General features: G+C 41.2%; 2 protein-coding genes across 2 annotated transcripts; both read left to right on the top strand.

Moving 5' to 3' along the window:
- Positions 1–1,887: 1,887 nt before the first annotated feature.
- Positions 1,888–9,930, top strand: LOC133956384 (cysteine and glycine-rich protein 1-like). Its single transcript, XM_062391369.1, has 6 exons — positions 1,888–2,119; positions 5,785–5,919; positions 6,097–6,265; positions 6,354–6,480; positions 6,583–6,679; positions 9,561–9,930. The coding sequence occupies exons 2-6, from the start codon at positions 5,811–5,813 to the stop codon at positions 9,635–9,637; spliced, it is 579 nt and encodes a 192-aa protein (XP_062247353.1). The 5' UTR covers positions 1,888–2,119; positions 5,785–5,810; the 3' UTR covers positions 9,638–9,930.
- A 1,448-nt stretch (positions 9,931–11,378) lies between these two features.
- Positions 11,379–13,990, top strand: phlda3 (pleckstrin homology-like domain, family A, member 3). The gene is made up of 2 exons (XM_062391056.1): positions 11,379–12,053; positions 13,364–13,990. The coding sequence occupies exon 1, from the start codon at positions 11,642–11,644 to the stop codon at positions 12,050–12,052; it is 411 nt and encodes a 136-aa protein (XP_062247040.1). The 5' UTR covers positions 11,379–11,641; the 3' UTR covers position 12,053; positions 13,364–13,990.
- The last annotated feature ends 4,796 nt before the right edge of the window (positions 13,991–18,786 follow it).

Genomic DNA, 18,786 nt, shown 5'->3' on the forward strand with positions numbered 1-18,786 from the left:
ATGATTCACATGAATGATGCAGCACAAACAATGATATTGTCTATTTTATACTGCGTATCCTATCCTCCATTTCCCACAATGCAACTTGTTCCCAATTCAGTCAGAGATTTTGGTTAATATTTTTCTGTTTTAAACTTCAAGTGACGTAACATATGGATTTAAGTAAATGTTTTTAATTTTGTGGAGCTCACTTATAGGCACAAAGATACCAATAACTGAGTACAGATTATTCTTTTGCCGCTGTAAAAGTATCAAATATTAAGGAGATCATATTATTTTGAATACAGCTGGAGTTACATGTGGTTTCAGATGATCTTGGACTGCATCATATGGCCTTCGTCTGTAACGGTCTTCTTTGAGCGCTTCAGAGAAGAGGATGTTGACGAGTCCGACATCATGGATGTACATCGAGTGACTCTCTACCTGAAAACATTTATCGAAAATGGTAAATTTGACTGTTTCTACTGTGATTTTCTTAAACCTCTGTAGCACGATGTCTGTTCAGCAGATTGTTTGTCGTCTGACCAGCTTCTTAAATTTTTTTCACATAGTGTCTCCAGTTGAGTTAAAGAGCCTCATAAAGTTCTGGATAGGGTGGGAGTTGCCCACCGCAGAGATGAAGGTGGAAGTGGTAGAGGCCACACTCCCCACCGCCTCCACGTGTTTTGAGAAGCTGAGGCTGCCGAGGCATTACACAACATACCAAACCTTTCATCAGGATTTGTGCGTGTGCATATCCACCAGTTACAGTGGATTTGGCTGTCCCTGATTTTAAATAATGATCTTATGAGTGCGTGTGGACTGAATATGTGGAAACTGTGGGTGAGTGTGTGACTGTTAAACTATTTATAATAAACAATGCAACATTCTTTCTCATCATATCTCTTTATTTTCAGTTTAAAGGTATATATGAGGTCAATTTATAGGGAAATTACAGTGGTGCCCCCTAGTGAGTCGACTGTTATGTTGGCTATGACTTTCTTGTATAGTTATATTATTGATTAGGTATAGGGCTGCAACTACCAGCCATAATAAATAAATCATTTTTTGGTCTAAAGATTCTGCATTCTTTTTTTTTAAGGTTGTCTAACCAACCCAAACCGATAGTTTAAGAAATGTTTTTAATAAGCAATAATGGTGATATTTGATTAAAAGTCATATTTAAACACAAACGTAAATACTTGTACTCTTCGTCCAAGAAAGCAATTCGTCCTAAAAAGAAAACTTGTCCTCTGAATATCCCATTTTCTATTTTCTCACAAAACAATTAATTTGGAAAATAATCAGGAGATCGTATTGTATGTGGGCCCTATACCGATAATAACCACATGATGGCAGCAGATACCAGTTATCAGTTTCTCTGTAAAACAATGTTGCTTTTCAAACCTAACATCTGTCTTGACAGATCCAACAATGAATTTCAGTCCATTGTGAACCAGTGGCAGGTCAGAGGAGCTCAGCTGAGAAGGGCTTTCATATGAGACCCAGCATGTGTCAGAGAAACCCTACTTGTCTGGTGTGATTGATCAGATCCCCAATACTCTATGCATCTTTGGTGCGTTCACATCTGTGCAAAAGTTCACTTCCCCTTCTTTATGTGAGGTTACTCAAATCTTTCTTGCAGCTCTGACGTCAGCACTTATGCATACTTCCATGTAAAGTTCAGTCTGCTACCAAGGAGAAAAAGTTATAGTGTACTGTATTGTCTTTATATGGTTTGTCTTTATACATTTTATTACTTCAGTTCTTTGCAGGCATAAAACATTAATTGAATGCAAGTTTTTCAAACCAAGTTTCCTCCCCACTAAAGCTCTCTCTCACTCACTCACATACACACACACGCCCCTTTTGCTCAACCCACAACTAGTTTGCAGACTGGAGCAACAAGAACAGAAGCTCCACCCTTTCAGCACACTGGAACAATGAGGAGAGGCACAGAGCTTAAATCAACTTGAATAACAAGGACAAAGTCCTACTATTGGACACCTTCACTCTTGCCGACTACAACTCCTCAACCCACTTCTTCTGGCTGTTTCCTGAACACACTCTGGTTCTGCATTAACGCCTCTCAGATCAAGGAATCCAACCTGTCCATCATCACTGAGCGACAGAGCAGCACGTAAGTCATGTCACTTATTATTTCCTTTTTTGGTTTGCTTCCTCTTCATCTCCTAATCTTTCTGGCTATGCATGATGGGAAAACATTAATCTCTGGTGCAGGTCAGGCCAGAGGAGAAGTCTTTGTTTGAAGAACTAGGATGTGTATGCCACTAGTTTGGCTTGTTAATTTATCACAATGCAAAACCTAATACAGTATAAGAAGATCTTTACGCTCTCTGGTTAAGGCGACAACGTGTAACAACTGAAAGATCATACAAATGTCCAAAGCAGTGACAAACTTCATGAGCAGACATCAGAGTTTATACTAAGGTTGTACTCCTTACCTCCACTGCTTCATTAGAGCATTCCTGCACATCTTGTCTGTATCTCCACATGCCTCAACTTGCAGAGCCACCATGAGCAAATAAGAATATTGCGCAAATAACCGAGAAAGGAGTGTGTCTGTCAAGTGACACTACTCTCTCTATACTATTTTTATGTGCATTGGCCCATGTGGTCAGGTAAGTGAGAGAGTGATATCACAAGTTATCAGTTGTCTGTCAGAGCAGCACGTAGAAGTCTAAATACATAAAACCCCCTTTTTCCTCAGATAAAACGCTGTTATATTCTGGTGTTTTTCTCACCTCTTTTTCTCCTGGAGTTTCGATTTAACTTCCACATCACAAGTTCTTTTCCAAGCTTATACCTTCTTCATCTGCTCCTCATTCGATTGTCTTGCCCCCAAAACTGCTGTAAGATAACAAAAACTTTCAAACATGACTCAATTTACCACCTTAAAGCTCTGAAATCATACATTTCAAATCCGGGACAAAAACATTCCTGACATGTCTGCCTTTATCAAAGGAAATCAGTCTGGTTTTCAGGACTGTAGATTAGACAAACTGCCAGTCTGTACATTCGGTATTTTGAAAAGGCCCATTGTGTGGCCCATTCTGTTGATATGAATTCGCTCTGGTCTAGTAGGTAGGAATTGTGCAAGATAATTCAATACATGATACAATACATGGTTCTTGTACAATTACACAAATTTTTATAATGAATGAATCACCTGGGATTAAATTCACCCACAATCCCAGAAAACAATCTGGAGGAGCTGCATTTCTTTTTCTTTGCAGTCAACCATTCCTCTCTCTCTCTCTCTCTCTCTCTCTCTCTTTCTCACGATCTTGAGCTCATATGATAGCATGAGCTCATATTCACATTAAGCAGCAGTCTGGTGGCAGCAGCAAAGAGGTGTGGTGTTTCATTTCCGGGTGAGGCATTTACTTTAGAGGACAGAGAGACAGGCATTTTGATTCACGCCCAGTTTCTCTGGGTGATTCACTGATCAGTTATCGCATTGTTTGCTCCGACTCGCAAGAACAAAAATCATAAAAAACAGGAAGAGCGATAGGAAACGGCATGACTCTCAATCTGAATGGAGAGCTAAACTCCGCCTTCTGACCACAGAAAAAAGATGAACCAGGTTGAGCTGTAGCGGTTGTGTCCTGCTGAGTAAAAAGAGAACCAGTAAATACTTTAAAATAGTCTGCATTTATAGAGCGCTTTTATTAGTCTTGTTGACCATTCAAAGCGCTTTTTTAGCATTATTTTAGCTAAAGCATCTTCTAAGTTTTTCCCTTTATTCAATGGAATATAAAATGGATATATGGAGGACCATACATGACATAAGTAAAAATAAATACATAAATAAATGTATAAATAAATACAGAAATAAATAAATAAATGAATAAATAAAAATGGAAATAAATAAATAAATACAGAAATAAATAAATAAATATGTTAATACCAAAAGAAATGTCAAAAGAAATGTCTTAAATATATTTTAACATTTATTTTTTCCCTGATACATTTCCTTTGCATTTGCAGTGTCCTTATGCTAATGAGAAAGGCGGGCCTAGCCGCAGTCTCATGCAGGATTGGTCACAGGAGTGTAATGATCCAGCCCTACTACTTCTGCCTCTCAATGCTGGTGTCCAGTAGCTGTTTGCAGCGTTGAGCCAGTTCACACTTAAAATGAACTAGTTCAAGTTCAGAGGGTTAGTTAAGGTTATATTTTATTGGGATGATTTAGCTGTCAGTAGTCCTGACTGTGAGCGTCACGTCTCGTGTTCTACTGAGCACAATGAGCGAGCCGAGAGGAGGAGGAGGAAACAGAAACTCCAGCTCGGTACAAACCACCTGCAGCTTCTGCTCTGATCATGAAGCCGCTGATCTCTGAGCAGATGTGACCAGAGAAGCTCTGTGTTTTCACAGTTTCCACTGTTCCACAGAGTCACTAACTGGCTGTTTCACGGTGAAGAGATCAAGTCTCAGTCACTGCCCGTGTCTCTGAGCGAGTGTGTGACGGAGCGCAGGGACTGTGTGTGTGTGTGTGTAGCTCAGTTGACCAATCCTGCTCGAGACTGAGGTTAGGCCCGCCTTTCTCATTAGCATAAGGACACTGAAATGTGGAAATAAATAAATGTGGAAATAAATAAAAGTTGGAATAAAAGTGGAAATAAATAAATAAATGTGGAAATAAGTTTAAGACATTCATTTATTTAATTCTGCATTTATTTCCATATTTATTTATTTATTTCCACATTTATTCTAACTTTTATTTTTCGATTTCAGTGTCCTTATGCTAATGAGAAAGGCGGGCCTAACCTCAGTCTCGAGCAGGATTGGTCAACTGAGCTACACACACACAGCCCCTGCGCTCCGTCACACACTCGCTCAGAGACACGGGCAGTGACTGAGATTGAGCTCTTCACCGTGAAACAGCCAGTTAGTGACTCTGTGGAACAGTGGAAACAGTGAAAACACAGAGCTTCTCTGGTCACATCTGCTCAGAGATCAGCGGCTTCATGATCAGAGCAGAGGCTGCAGGTGGTTTGTACCGAGCTGGAGTTTCTGTTTCCTCCTCCTCCTCTCGGCTCGCTCATTGTGCTCAGTAGAACACGAGACGTGACGCTCACAGTCAGGACTACTGACAGCTAAATCATCCCAATAAAAAATAACCTTAACTAACCCTCTGAACTTGAACTAGTTCATTTTAAGTGTGAACTGGCTCAACGCTGCAAACAGCTACTGGACACCAGCATTGAAAGGCAGAAGTAGTAGGGCTGGATCATTACACTCCTGTGACCAATCCTGCATGAGACTGCGGTTAGGCCCGCCTTTCTCATTAGCATAAGGACACTGCAAATGCAAAGGAAATGTATCAGGGAAAAAATAAATGTTAAAATATATTTAAGACATTTCTTTTGACATTTCTTTTGGTATTAACATATTTATTTATTTATTTCTGTATTTATTTATTTATTTCCATTTTTATTTATTCATTTATTTATTTATTTCTGTATTTATTTATACATTTATTTATTTATTTATTTTTACTTATGTCATGTATGGTCCTCCATATGGATAAACCCAACCGTCCTCTTACAAAAATCAATAGATCTGGATTATTTATTTGGATCTGATAGCAACAATATCCCACAATTCTGTGTGCAGCATGAAGTGTAAACATCTTAATGGGTTCTTCCTTTAGACCATTCTGCATCATTCAACCATGTTTCATTGTAATTCGGTCTGACTTTATTCATAACCGTTCAAAACCTTCATAACCTTATTTCAGGTGTGTGTGCTTCATCGTGTGTTTCTGTATTTATGTTGCAGACATTAATCACATTACATCAGTTAAGATGCCATATGGAGGAGGGGACAAGTGCGACTGCTGCACAAAGACGGTGTACTCCGCAGAGGAGGTGCGCAGTGAAGGGCGGAGATTCCACAGGACATGCTTCGTATGCTGTGAGGAACCTTTTTGTTGCTTGGTGTGATTGTCAATGTGCAAACCATCAAACTTCATCAATTCTTAGAGGAAAATGTATACATCAGTAGAGAGAGCAATATAAAATAAGAAAATTTGGTATATGGTACATGGAACTATCTGTATACAAATATATGGATGTGCATGTGTTTGTGTAGCCGTGTGTCACAAAAGCTTGGACAGCACGACTGTTGCTTCTCATAATGATGACCTCTTCTGCAAGTCGTGCTATGGCAAACAGTTTGGGCCAAAAGGCTACGGTTATGGCGTGGGAGCAGGGGTCCTCAGCATGGACAAGGCAGAGTCTTATGGTCAAACACATGAAGAGTGAGTAACACACACACACACGCACGCACGCACACACACCTGTCTTTTAAGGGGCTTCGTATACATTTTTGATTTCACTCTCCATCAGACCTCGTCCTCGCTCTACCAACAGCCCAAACCCATCCCAGCAGGCTTCTCGGTATGGAGGGTCAGAAAAGTGTGCTCGCTGCGGCAAGTCAGTCTATGCCAATGAGAAAGTGATTGCAGCTGGGAGTGTAAGAAGCAACACACACAAACACACACACACACACACACACTGCAACATTACACATGCAAAAAGGTGTCCCTTTTGAAATGGATGTTCTATTTATTGACAGTCGTGGCATAAGAACGGCTGTTTCAGCTGCGCCTCGTGTGGGAAGGGCCTCGAGTCGACCACGTTAAATGACAAGGACGGACAAATCTACTGCAAAGGTAAAACTTCACCGTCTTCACCTCACATACCAAGAATGACTTAAGAGGACATGGTATCGTTACAGAGCGTGTCCTGTACCGAACCAGCATTCTTCACCACACGTGTTCAGATCAGATTGTTGTTATGGATTAATTTCTGGCAGCCAAAACCAACACAGGACCCAAGTCTGCAACTGTGGTTCCACAGAATGTCTGAGGAGCTCATTGGAAGGACTGATGTCGATATTAGGGAGTCCAAAATATCTGATGCTGATACATATAGAGATAGAGATAAAGATAGATAGAAGATAGAGATGGAGATAGATAGAAAATGATAGATAAATAGAGAAAAATAGGTTCGTAAGGTATTATTATCAAACCCTTATGACAGAGAAATGTAATTGAGCTTGATATCTAGGATTGATTTGAACCATAAACTTTAATTAAGATTAAGATATGTTTATTTATACCAAACACATGCATAGACATGCCCAACACACTCATGCAATTGTAGGTAAATTTAGTCTCTGCATTTAACCCATCTGTGTGCAGGACACACAAAGCAGTGAGCGACCATGTACGGCGCTCGGGGATCAGATGTTGGGGGAGTAAGGTGCCTTGCTCAGGGGCACTAGACAGGGTAGGGAGACTCTTGGATTTTTGGACAGATCAATCCAGGTTTGTCTTTTGTTGTCTCTCCGTGGAGTTGAACCCGAGACAAACCAGAGACCTTCTCTGCCCATATGGAAACTAAACCGGCATACAGTAGAGTGCAAACCTCCGGAAAGGCCCAACAGTGACCTTGTGAAACATGTAAAAAATAGATATGGATTTCTATTTAACAAATATGTCTAAAAATCTTTAAAAAAGTGAAATTAAAATTCTGGATCTGCCCCCTGATCAGGATCCACACGGAAATGTAATGAGTCATGTCCTCGTCCATTGACCTTAGGTCATGTCCCTCCACCCTACAAAATGTCATCAGTTAAGTAGTTTACACGCAATCCTGCTAACTAACAGATGCAAATGAAAGCTTAATCTCCTTCTAAACAAAATAAATACTTCTCTATCATTTCTACATTGTTTGTTCTGTATATTAGTCTGTGAAATACTAAAATCAGCGTATTTCAAAAGCCAAGCGATGAATCTGTCGGGCTCTCGTCATTTCATCGGGTCAGTTTTCTTACTTTGGTTTTATTATTTAAAAAACATGTAAGAAAAAGCTGGTTGTAATACACACAATGATACAGCAGAGGGCGCACTAGCACTGCAGTCAGGGATTACAGCTCCACAGTTTGTTATACTCCTGTAACACCTGTCCTTTGAATATTTACCCTTTTACAGGGTTCTTTCATTTCATGTCACAGTTCTGTGAATGAATATGACTTTATACCAGGCCTACTTTGCAACATGTGAACCTTTATACACAAATTAAAGACACCACAAAGATGTATCCCCCCCCCCACACCATCTGCAGACGTTTCACAGATCCTCTTAAGCCATTTTTTTTGTTACAACTCACGACTCCGTGTGTTGGTGTTTCAATCCTTTCCGCTCGACTCCTGCTGTCAAACTTCTGGCGCCATGTTGTAGAGGTCCGTTAACAGCCAATCAAGTGCAGCCCTGCTGGTGCGTAACCCACCACACTACTTTCATATCAATCCGCCAAGGTGAGCAGGCGCTTGTTTAGTTGGTTTACGCCCCCAAAACCCAATATTGACTTATTTTTTTTAATATCAAAGTAAAACCATGGGAAGCTTTCTTATTGCTCGTTGAATTAGCAAACGTAGAATCAGGACGCGGCGAAAATGCACATGCGCAATGCACTCGAGATAATTATCGTAGGTCAATAAAATAGATCCCCTTGAGTCTTGCAATCAAAAACTAAGAGCACAAATGTGGGGCCAGTTTAGTTTTAATTCATAGGAGCCTTTCACTTAACTATTTGACAAGGTTCAGGTACCATCACTGTATTTCGTCTATTTCTATTATTTATGTCTATCTACTGTATTTCAATCCATTGTATTATTCACTTGTATTTGTATTGCTCTATTTATTTACATATTTTAATCTATATTTTAATATTTCTCTCTCTTTTTTTTACTCGTTGTGTTCTCTTACATTTTGCATATTTCTTATTTGAATTGATTCATTTAAATTCTTTCTCCTTGTTGTTTTTCTTATGTCCTTGTGCAGCAGCTTGAATCAACCTCTCTGTATGAAAAGTGCTTTATCAGTAAAACCAGTCAGACCTGGACTAATAGAGCTGACCTGGAGCATGGATAAGTTAAGCAACTGCCATAAAGCCTCAGAGCCACCAGGGGTCTCTCTATAACTTTATTGATATTGGTCATAATTCAAATATTTAAAACTCCACTGATCAATATTAACATATTTAAAATGGATCAAATGACTCAATCCTCATTCACACAAACAAGGATCCTCGTGCACAGACCACATGTGTGCGTTGTGTTTTCCTGTGGACACGTCTTTGCCTCAGCTTGATTGAATTTGCACCGACTTGTGACTTTGTATCCAATTGCACACAAAATCTGTTTTCGTCTTCATCACATATTAACACTCACTAATCACTGTTAGTGTATATATTTGGATTGGGGAGTGTCCTGCTCGCAGCCCTGAAAAGACTTGGTCCAACACTTTACTTCACCCCACTTTACTTTTAAAGTGTGTTAGTTTGTAATCTAGACTTGGTGTGTTCTGTTTTTGTGTTTCCAGCTAACAAAATGTGTTTAATAATCTTATGCTGAAAACTGTTGCTGGCTGTGTCTCATAAAATAAATCATGATGTGCAAGGCAATTACTGTTTTTTAGAAAGATATTAAAGGGTCATGTTTGTTTGTTTTTTACTTTTATTTTTTCATCTTCCCTCTCTGTGTTCCAGGATGCTATGGAAAAGAATTTGGTCCCAAGGGATATGGATACGGAGGGGGCGCCGGGGCGCTGACCAACACTCAGTAGAGGCCGCTGGGATCTCCCCCAGGCTGACTGGTTTCCAGAGAACTATACTACTGTCTTCTTCCTGCAGGGGGAATACTACCCCTATGCTGCACTATAAACCTACAGAAGAAAATGTAACACCACTGGATTCAAATTTAAGGATAATGATAACTTGTGATTTTACAATGACGCCACATTTAATACTGAGTTACATATCTATTGACAATTTATTGCTGATTTGTACTCTCTACTCTAAGTGAGTTTGATCTTCTAATTGGTGGACTGTTTTCCTTTCTGCAAATTAAATCTCTTGAACAAAATTATGAAATGTGTGCCTGTGTGTATGTAAGTAGCAGTGGGGTGAAGTAGTTTGGAGGGTGATCATTGTGTGATTACGTTTTCAGAAATGACACTTGCTCATTGTTTCCATTCCTCACATAACATCAACGTGACACATCACATCATAGGTGGGTCCAGCACCTTTTAGTTTCACTCCACCCATGGAGATTATCTTCCACATTAGAGCAGATGTAAATATTTTGTGGATGTCATTCTTCACATTCATGGATGTGAAGGATGAACAAGAGACTTTATATGTCATTAAAATTAAGCTTTCACTTGACACAGTGCGGTAAACCTCAGTGGGTACAAAAGTGAGCTATCAAGAAGTAACCAGATTCTGCACTTGATCTTACCTTCACCTTTCTTCATATTAAGTTTCAGACATGTCCACCGTCAGTTCAGGTTCAGACATGTCCACCGTCAGTTCAGGTTGTGTAGTCCTTTATATATATATATATATATATATATATTTAACCTAAAGAACTAGAAATGCCTCCCCGCCAGCAATGAGCAATTGGCTGAACTATTCAAACTGTTTCCACGCATTACACAAAGTAATTATCTGATGAGTCATCAAACTTCCATCACTGGCCAATGAAAACACCTCTTCCCGGCACTTTGTTTCCTTCTCAAACACTCAAACATAACAAACATCTGTATTCTACCAGCCTTCTACTCACGTCCCAGCTCTGAGAGAGAAACAGCAGAGTACAACTTGCAAACGATGTAAATGGGAACTGTTCAATTTATTTCTTTTAGATTATTAAAGCTTTTTAAGGCCTTGTGAATTGTAAATTGTGGTTAGGTTAAGGTTCGTAATATGGGATTAGTTAAACTGTCCAATGAATGGGTGAAGATGAAGATAAAGACATGTTTTGAGCTTTAGGTTAAGGTTAAGGTAAGTGGTAGGGTTAGGCAAGTGGGTAAGTAAACACAATTTAAGTTAATGCAATGTCCTTTGGCTTGTGCTTGTGTGTGTGTGTGGCAGACCTGTGTGGCAGACCTTACTTTATAATCCAACTGTATGTATAATTTATCTATTAAATGACTCATATGCAAACACACACACGTACGTCTCTCTATAGTTGTGAGGAAACTCATTGGCATAATGCATTCCCTAGCCCCCCAACCTTAACCATAACAACTATGCCTTACCCTAACCTAAACATAGTTCTTACCCTAAAACCAAATATTAACCCTCAAAAAAGCCTTTGAAATTGTGAGGACCAGTCATGTATCCTCACAACGTTAACACGTCCTCACAAAATCCCATAACTATAGAAAGAGGCACATACTATCACATCCACCCACACACCCACTCACCCACTCACATGCACGATAACACACGCACACAGAGAGGGGAGTGTCAGCCCGGATCTCGTCGTGCCGGCACCGGGAGGGGGCGGTAGTGTGCTCCAGTGGAGGGGGAGAAGGTCGCCAGAGGAACCGGGCATGTTCAAACATATCCAGGCAGACCAGCCTGCCAGGCTCCGCAGTCCTCGGCTCGGGTTGGATTTATTTACACAGATTAAGTTAGAGTAGGCTGCTGCCATTACCAAAGCCACCGCTATGCCATTCTTCTTCCCTGAGGACCACATATCACTGATCCTATCAGAGATGTGTGTTTGACTGATCCATCCTGACGCACACCACCAGACTGACACTTGGCTCCCCGGCGTGGCCATGTCTCTCCCGGCCAAAGTGATGAGAGACGGGCAGCTGGAAAAGCGCAGCAGCGGGCTCCTCCAGCTGTGGAAGAGGAAGCGCTGCGTGCTCACCGAGGACGGACTGCGCCTGCACAGCTGCAGGGGCGGCAGCGTCTCCGCTCCGGGCTCGAAAGCCAAGGAGCTCCGCTTCGAGCGCATGGTGACGGTGGACTGCGTGGAGTACAAGCGCGGGATGGTGTACTTCACCGTGGTCATGGCCACGGGGAAGGAGATCGACTTTCGGTGTCAGCAGGACGGCACGGCTTGGAACGCGGAGATCGCTCTGGCACTGGTGCGCCACAAGAACCTGGAGGCGGTGCAGACCGGCAGGAACAGACACCTGTCCGCGGCGCACCTGGGCAGCACCGGGGAGGACGAGGAGCTCTGAGGTAAACCCATTCACTTTGTGTAGTGCGTAATCACAACACGTTCGATTGAGACTTAACAAAATTATAGAGCACCCCAACAGTCCCCAGAAAGCAAAGGTGGAGAGAAGAACTTACCATGGGGAGTAACCTCTAGCAGACGCAGTCTCAGAGTGGCTGGTCATGTGCCTCGACCGGTTGGACTGAGCAGGGAAAAACGGGAAAGAGAGAAGATGTGGGGTGAAATGAAAGTGAGAGAAGAGAGATAGACCTGGAACAGTACTCAAGGGAAAGAAGTGAATGTAGCCCATAGATCTGATAAGGCTCCTCTGGGTATTTACTGTATTTATGCATATATGTTATTACTTCTGGAGTTGGGCAAACAGATTGTATCACACCCTCTCCCTAGTGGGATATCTCAGTACCAGGTCTTTGAGATTGTCAGTAAATGTCATGTCAAAGCATCACTCCTCAACCCCTTTTCTTTCAAGTCTCAACCATTTGCCATCAAAGACCTCGAAAACCCAAACAGTGCAGCAGAGGTAATCTGCCTGCTTTGTGGTTGCAGGGGTGCTAATAGCCGAAACAAGCCGGAGCTGTGATTGGATGGAGTGAAAACATCCAGTCTCCGGGGGTGGCACATGACCCAGAGAGCTCATGCCTCAGGTTTCACTGCTAAAGGTTATTTACAAGCGGCACTTGAGTGTTTACATGTTCGACCGTTGAGTCAAAGTCTCGTCAGTGTTTCCAGTGCTGTGGTCCTTTGCCATTATCGCACACCACAGTGTTCTTAAGACGCAAACTCACTCTAACTTGGGAACATAATAACGATGCAATGTGAGCCTCCAAAATAACATCTGCCGGCCTCTCCCTCACCAGGCAGCCAAGTATTTTTAAACTGCACACACACACACACACACTTATAGGCTACATCTCTCGTATATAACTGGTATGAAGACGATTGAATCTGGGTGTGAATTTAGCAAAGACGGCACCGTATATTTGTTTTCAGCTTTTCAAAATCCCGGATGAAGTCAGTGGCATCACATGACAACAGTGTTATTTGTTGAAACGGGTCAGTGAAATCTCAAATGTTGATGAACGGCGCGTGTAAGTCTGAACTATGAGCTCACGGTCCAGGAATCCACAGCAATGCTTCCTTAAGAGAGCTGCAGTAGTCAAGTGCCCAAATTAACTTGGTGGCCGTGGTAACAGCGTGATATAACTCAACAACAAATGCACTTTGTAGGAGGCCGTCATCTACATCAGTGCACAATAATAATAACAATCTAACAACATGTGAATATTTAAAAAATCTGCTTCTCTTTGTCCAGCCTTCCCGTTCTCCTGGGTGTGGACCAGTCGGAGCGGAGATGGGTGTAGGACTCCAGATCCATCGGCATGATTCTGTGGCGCACGGCATGATGGGACGTACTGAGCAGCCGTCAGTGAAAATGGATTAACGGACCGAAAACGAGAGTTGCAGATACTCTTCTTGTATTCCCATGCCATGAGTTTACTCACACTCAAACCAAGCATAGGAATCTGAAATACTGTCAGCATGGATGTGTTTTTTTTTTTTTTTCTATCGTGAGCCCATTGCTTGAGGTCAATGTGGCGATCGCTGCCTAAGGAAAAAGAAAAAGATGGCGGTATCTGGACAGACACTGTTTACACCTGTGCCTTGACGTCTCAAACATGTCTTCCATTTTTTGGCCATATTCCCGCGGTGGTTTCTTTCGAAGCAGGAGTCACTTTGTCTCTTCAGTCTTACTTTTAATGGAAACACTTTGGCTTTGAAACGTTTTTATACAGACTGAACGGATCTGCATGTATTTCTGAAGTTGAACATGAAGATTTGAACTCATGTTTGTTGCACATTGTATTCTATATATTTGCAAAAACCATGCACAGTGTTACATGTTAAAAAAAAAAAAGATCAAATAAATCTTTGCAGTTATCCCAAAGAGCTGATATTTCTCTTGAGTTTGTATTTTTTGTTGACTGCCTTGGTTCTCTACAGCCGAGCGTATCATGTCTCTTAGAGCAAAACAGCTGCAGTTTATTTCAGGTTCATAACAATAATTGCTAATCTCATCTGTTTCCAGTTGTGGCGTAACCTTGCTGTTATATTCTCTGGAAACTACACACACACAAACACCCACACACAAACAGTAGACAGGACTAATGAGTAGCTCTGTGAGTCTGAGGCACGTGTGCTCTAACCTACATCCACACATACACCTACAGGAGCTTGTGTTTACACCCAGCATGCAATTCTGCAACGTCTGGGCATCAGCAGACACTCGTTAGTGAGGAGTAGCGTATATTGTTCATCCGGGCCTGTGTGTGAGCCAAGACAAGAATATAAGAGCCAGTGTACGAGCTGTGTGCGGCAGTGGAGCTCAGCGCAGGTCAGGGATAAAGGGCCGATTGTGTGGCGACTTCTCTCGTTGCTGTGGAAAACCCCTAAGCTGGCGACTCCGATTGAGTCAGCCACGGACCAGGAGCGCTGCAGGGAGCAGAGACACCATGTGATGGATCAATGTACCCATCCGTTTGTATGTGTGTGTGTGTGTAGGTAGTTGCAAATACACGGGATACTGCATGTGAGGGAGACCCGTGAAGAAGCGTTGCATGCACATGCCTGTGGTTACCAGGGTGTTCACACTCCTCAGTGGAATGTCCTGTCTAAACATCATAACCTCTGTCCAGGGTTTCTGGTTTTCTTAGAAGATAAACACTGACCTGCAATTTTTTTCATAAAGCACAGGCCAGTCCAGGGTTGAATGTTTGGACTTGTTTTTAAACTGATATCACTGCAAATAGCTCAGTTCCCTTATTAGTTTATCAGTGTTTGTAGAAAGAGAAAAAGCGGGTGCATACTTCTTTGATCAGGACTCAAGATAACTCTTCAAGGGCTTCAGCCAATTGAGTTGTTGTTTCAGCGTTTCACCACTAGAGGCCTGTCTCTCCCCTGTAAAGTGAAGAGAAGTGTGTGAGGTTTACCTTTTTTTCAGTTATCTTGGAATATAAAGTTTTCATGAGTATGTTTTTTTTTCTGTATACTATTATGCAATTTAGCCTACAGGTGAACACGAAAGGTGACATCTGTATTATGTTTTAATACATCATGGAACAATGCTATAAAAGCAGGTGGGAAAACACTTGATGATAGATAGAACTCATGATAAAGAAACAAGTAACAGCAGGTTCCAAACCTGTGTTAAACATTTTAGTGGTGAGACTACCTTTTCATTTTTGTTTGGGTTACTGGCAACATCTTGATATTTCACTATCAGTCAAGAAGGTTTGTCTGTTTGCCCAAAGTTTTCCCAGGAGCCTCCCTGTAAGCATGTCTTGTATTTTGAACCGCCCCTTGAGATTTAGGTGTGGGTAAATAAGAGTCTACAGTCACGCTAGCAACTTGAGAATGTCAGCCTGCTATCTTGTTTAAATGATCATGTTTACATGCTGATGTTTAGTGGGAATGCTGTTGGAGAATTAGCAACTAACACAAAGTGTTTGTTAAGTGGAATTGAGACCCGAATCTGGCGCCAGAGGAGAAGTCAAATGGACATCAGAGTTCTTTGGAAGAAACTGTTGTGAACCAATAATGTTTAAAACCAACATTTTGTGGCAATAATAATAATAACAACTTTAATTATAGAGCACTTTTCAAAATCTAAGTTACAGAGTGCCCTACGAGGGCAGCAAAATAAAACAGACAGGTCATAAAATCATGAGGACAGGAAAAATCAAGGGATCCCAAACATTTAAAAGAACTCTAAAAGACACACAATTATTTTAAATGAATTCTCAAAAATAAAATAGAATTAAAATACAGGTCATATCCGGGAAAGCTCTCTGATAGAAGTCTGTTTTAACAAGGGATTTCAGAGAGATCACTGACTCAGCCGACCTGACCAGAGCCGACCCTCACAGCAAACATTCCGTCCCCTTTACTTTTTAATCTACTATTTGGAACACACAGAAGACCTCTGCCCGAGGATCTCAATGGTCGGACGGCTCGTACAAAACTAAAAAGGTCTGATACGTAGTTGGGAGAAAAGCCATGGGGAGCTTTAGAAGTTATCATTCAAATATATTCTAAAACGTACAGGGAGCCATTGTCAAGACGCTAGAACAGAAGAGATGTGGTCGTATTTTCTTAACAACTGGAAGGGGGCTCGGAGAGTCATACCTCGTCTCGCCATCTTAATGAAAATGAAAAACAAACCAAAACATCTGGATCTGCCTGCTTTTTCAAGATCTGCTTTAAAATTGAACTGGTTCTTCCTTGGATCATCTCACACCTCTGCACAGAATTTGATGAAAATCCGTTTGGTCACTTTTTGCGTAAATCCTGCTGAATCACAAACAAACATAACCTCCTCGGCGGAGGCAGCATCAGCATTTCTTTCCCACATTTTGATTAATCTTCACTTTCCCTCTCAGGCCCTCTTTGATCAGCATGGAGGAACCCACTCCTGCCTGTGGTTCATCATCTGCTTTACCCTCATCCTCCTGTGGTGTGTGTGCAAGGCCAAAAGCTTCGGACATTATAATGGATCTGCGAGAGACAAATGGATGGAGTACAATTAGACATTTAGAGAGATGGGCTGGACTAAGAATAGCCTCCACTAACAAAAGAGAACAAGGGAGCCAGATAATGGGAGGTGCAGTTATATAGAGGGACCCCAAACTCTGTTCATCTCACTTCTGTCCATCCTTCCTCTGCTGCTGCTGTTGCTGCATCACTCTCCTGCTTCTGACACTGGTAAGGTCCCTTCCTGGTCTCAGAGCTTTTCAGGTGTGTTCCTCCTTTTGTGTAGATTTTGTTTACAAGCTGAACGGCTGACAGTTTGAACAGATAGAAATTTATCTGGTACAACCATAGATTTGTTGAATATTTGTGGATGTTAATCAAATATATATATATTTTTTGATCTAATCGTTTGGGATGAATGTACAGTTTAAAGACAGGAAACACTGACAAAGAAGTATGCTATACATTTAATATTCTTAGTAGCATGATTTCACTGTTCCAAAACCATTAATGCACAAACCAGAAAACTCTGATCAACAGTGAATATATAGAGTATCTGATTGAAATCTGTTGCCGAAGCACCTCTGTTCAAACCGAAGGCTGACGTGATCTTTCCAAAGCACCTTTGGGTTTTAGTTTTTTTTTGCCATGCCTAGTTTGCTGCACCACAGAGGCTCATAGGCATCCACAAGTTACTGGCGGTAAATCCCTGATCCCAACTGGGCACCCCAGAGCAAAAATCGCACTCCACAGCTGTCTATCAGTTGTCCACTGCTCTATTTGGGGAGATAGGCCACTCTAAATTCCTCTCCACTGGATAATCCCGAGGAGAAAGATGGGGATGAGGGATGGCTATCAGTCTGGAATTTACCTAATCCGCTGGGGGCATACTTTAACCCCATCGAGGGCGACGTCATTCACGACTCGCTAAATGAGAGGTAGGTGCTGAGAGAGCGAGGGTGAGATGAGGTGAGAGAAGGGGTGAGGGCTGTTAATTGCTTGTTGATTTGAAAAGAGTGAATTCCAATGGAGGGGTAAGATTGGGTGATGACAAACGTGAAAACAATTAAGATGGTCATCTAAAATATGGTTAAAAAGAATATATCTTTTCATGATACTTTAAATTTTGTAGCAAAGTAATCCAGTGAAACTCAACGGCCAGGAAGGTCTGAGTGACTGTGGTCCAGTGACATCCATTTGCTTTGCACCTCCAGAAAGGAGATTGAGCTTTCATCAGAGCTTGTTTGTTAGTTTGCAGGATTACGAGTTACATGAGATGTTATGGGGTGGGGGCATGATCGCAGCAAGAATCCATAGAATTTTGGAGTGAATCCAGATCAGGGGGCAAACCCACATTTTGTTACATTACATTTCATTTAGCTGATGCTTTTATCCAAAGCGACTTACAATAAATGCATTCAACCCCGAGGACACAAACCCAGAACAACAAGAATCAAGAAAGAACAATTTCTTAAAAAATAAGGCAAAATTACAAAGTGCTACAAGTAAGTGCCATTTAAGTGCTACTAAATTGTTAGTATTATTTTTTTATTCAAGGTATAGCTGGAAAAAAATTTCATTTTCTTTCAAAATAAAACATGTTGGAGTGTGTTTTAACATAATCATTGATTTCTTACAGAATAATTCATTGATCTTGAAATCCTGTGGTTAGTGCAGATCTAGTGAATTTGGTTTAAAGTTAGAGACTCAGCTGAGGCAACTCAAATCCATTACAATGTTTATACCAAACTCTCGCATTGATTTCAGGAGTCTTAGACCAGTGATTTTCAATCTTTGTTTTCCTATTTTGTATCAGAAGTAATTCTTCAACCCTATCCGCAAATGTATCCACAGTTTAGGCTAAATCCATTTATCCATTACTTTTAGGTAACTATTTGAACTGTTTATCCATCATTTTCCTCCTTTTCACCACTTTATTCATTGACATTCATTTTGTCATTGTATTTCAACCATTTATCCTTCATTTTTCCTACTACATTATCTTTTCACATGCCCTTGTACAGCAAACTTCCAATTCTTTAGCATTATTCAGAATTAAGACACAGGGATTCTTCTTTGTAAGCGTTGACAACTGGAAGCCACATGTGTCACAGCGAGAGTAAACCAGCAGGATTGTAGGAGTCAATGTGAGAAGTTCCCCATGATTGACCTGCTGCCAGGTTACATTATCCTGAAACTGACGCCACA

This window comes from Platichthys flesus, chromosome 7 (genome assembly GCF_949316205.1).
Source record: "Platichthys flesus chromosome 7, fPlaFle2.1, whole genome shotgun sequence".
NCBI classification, from domain to species: Eukaryota; Metazoa; Chordata; class Actinopteri; order Pleuronectiformes; family Pleuronectidae; genus Platichthys; species Platichthys flesus.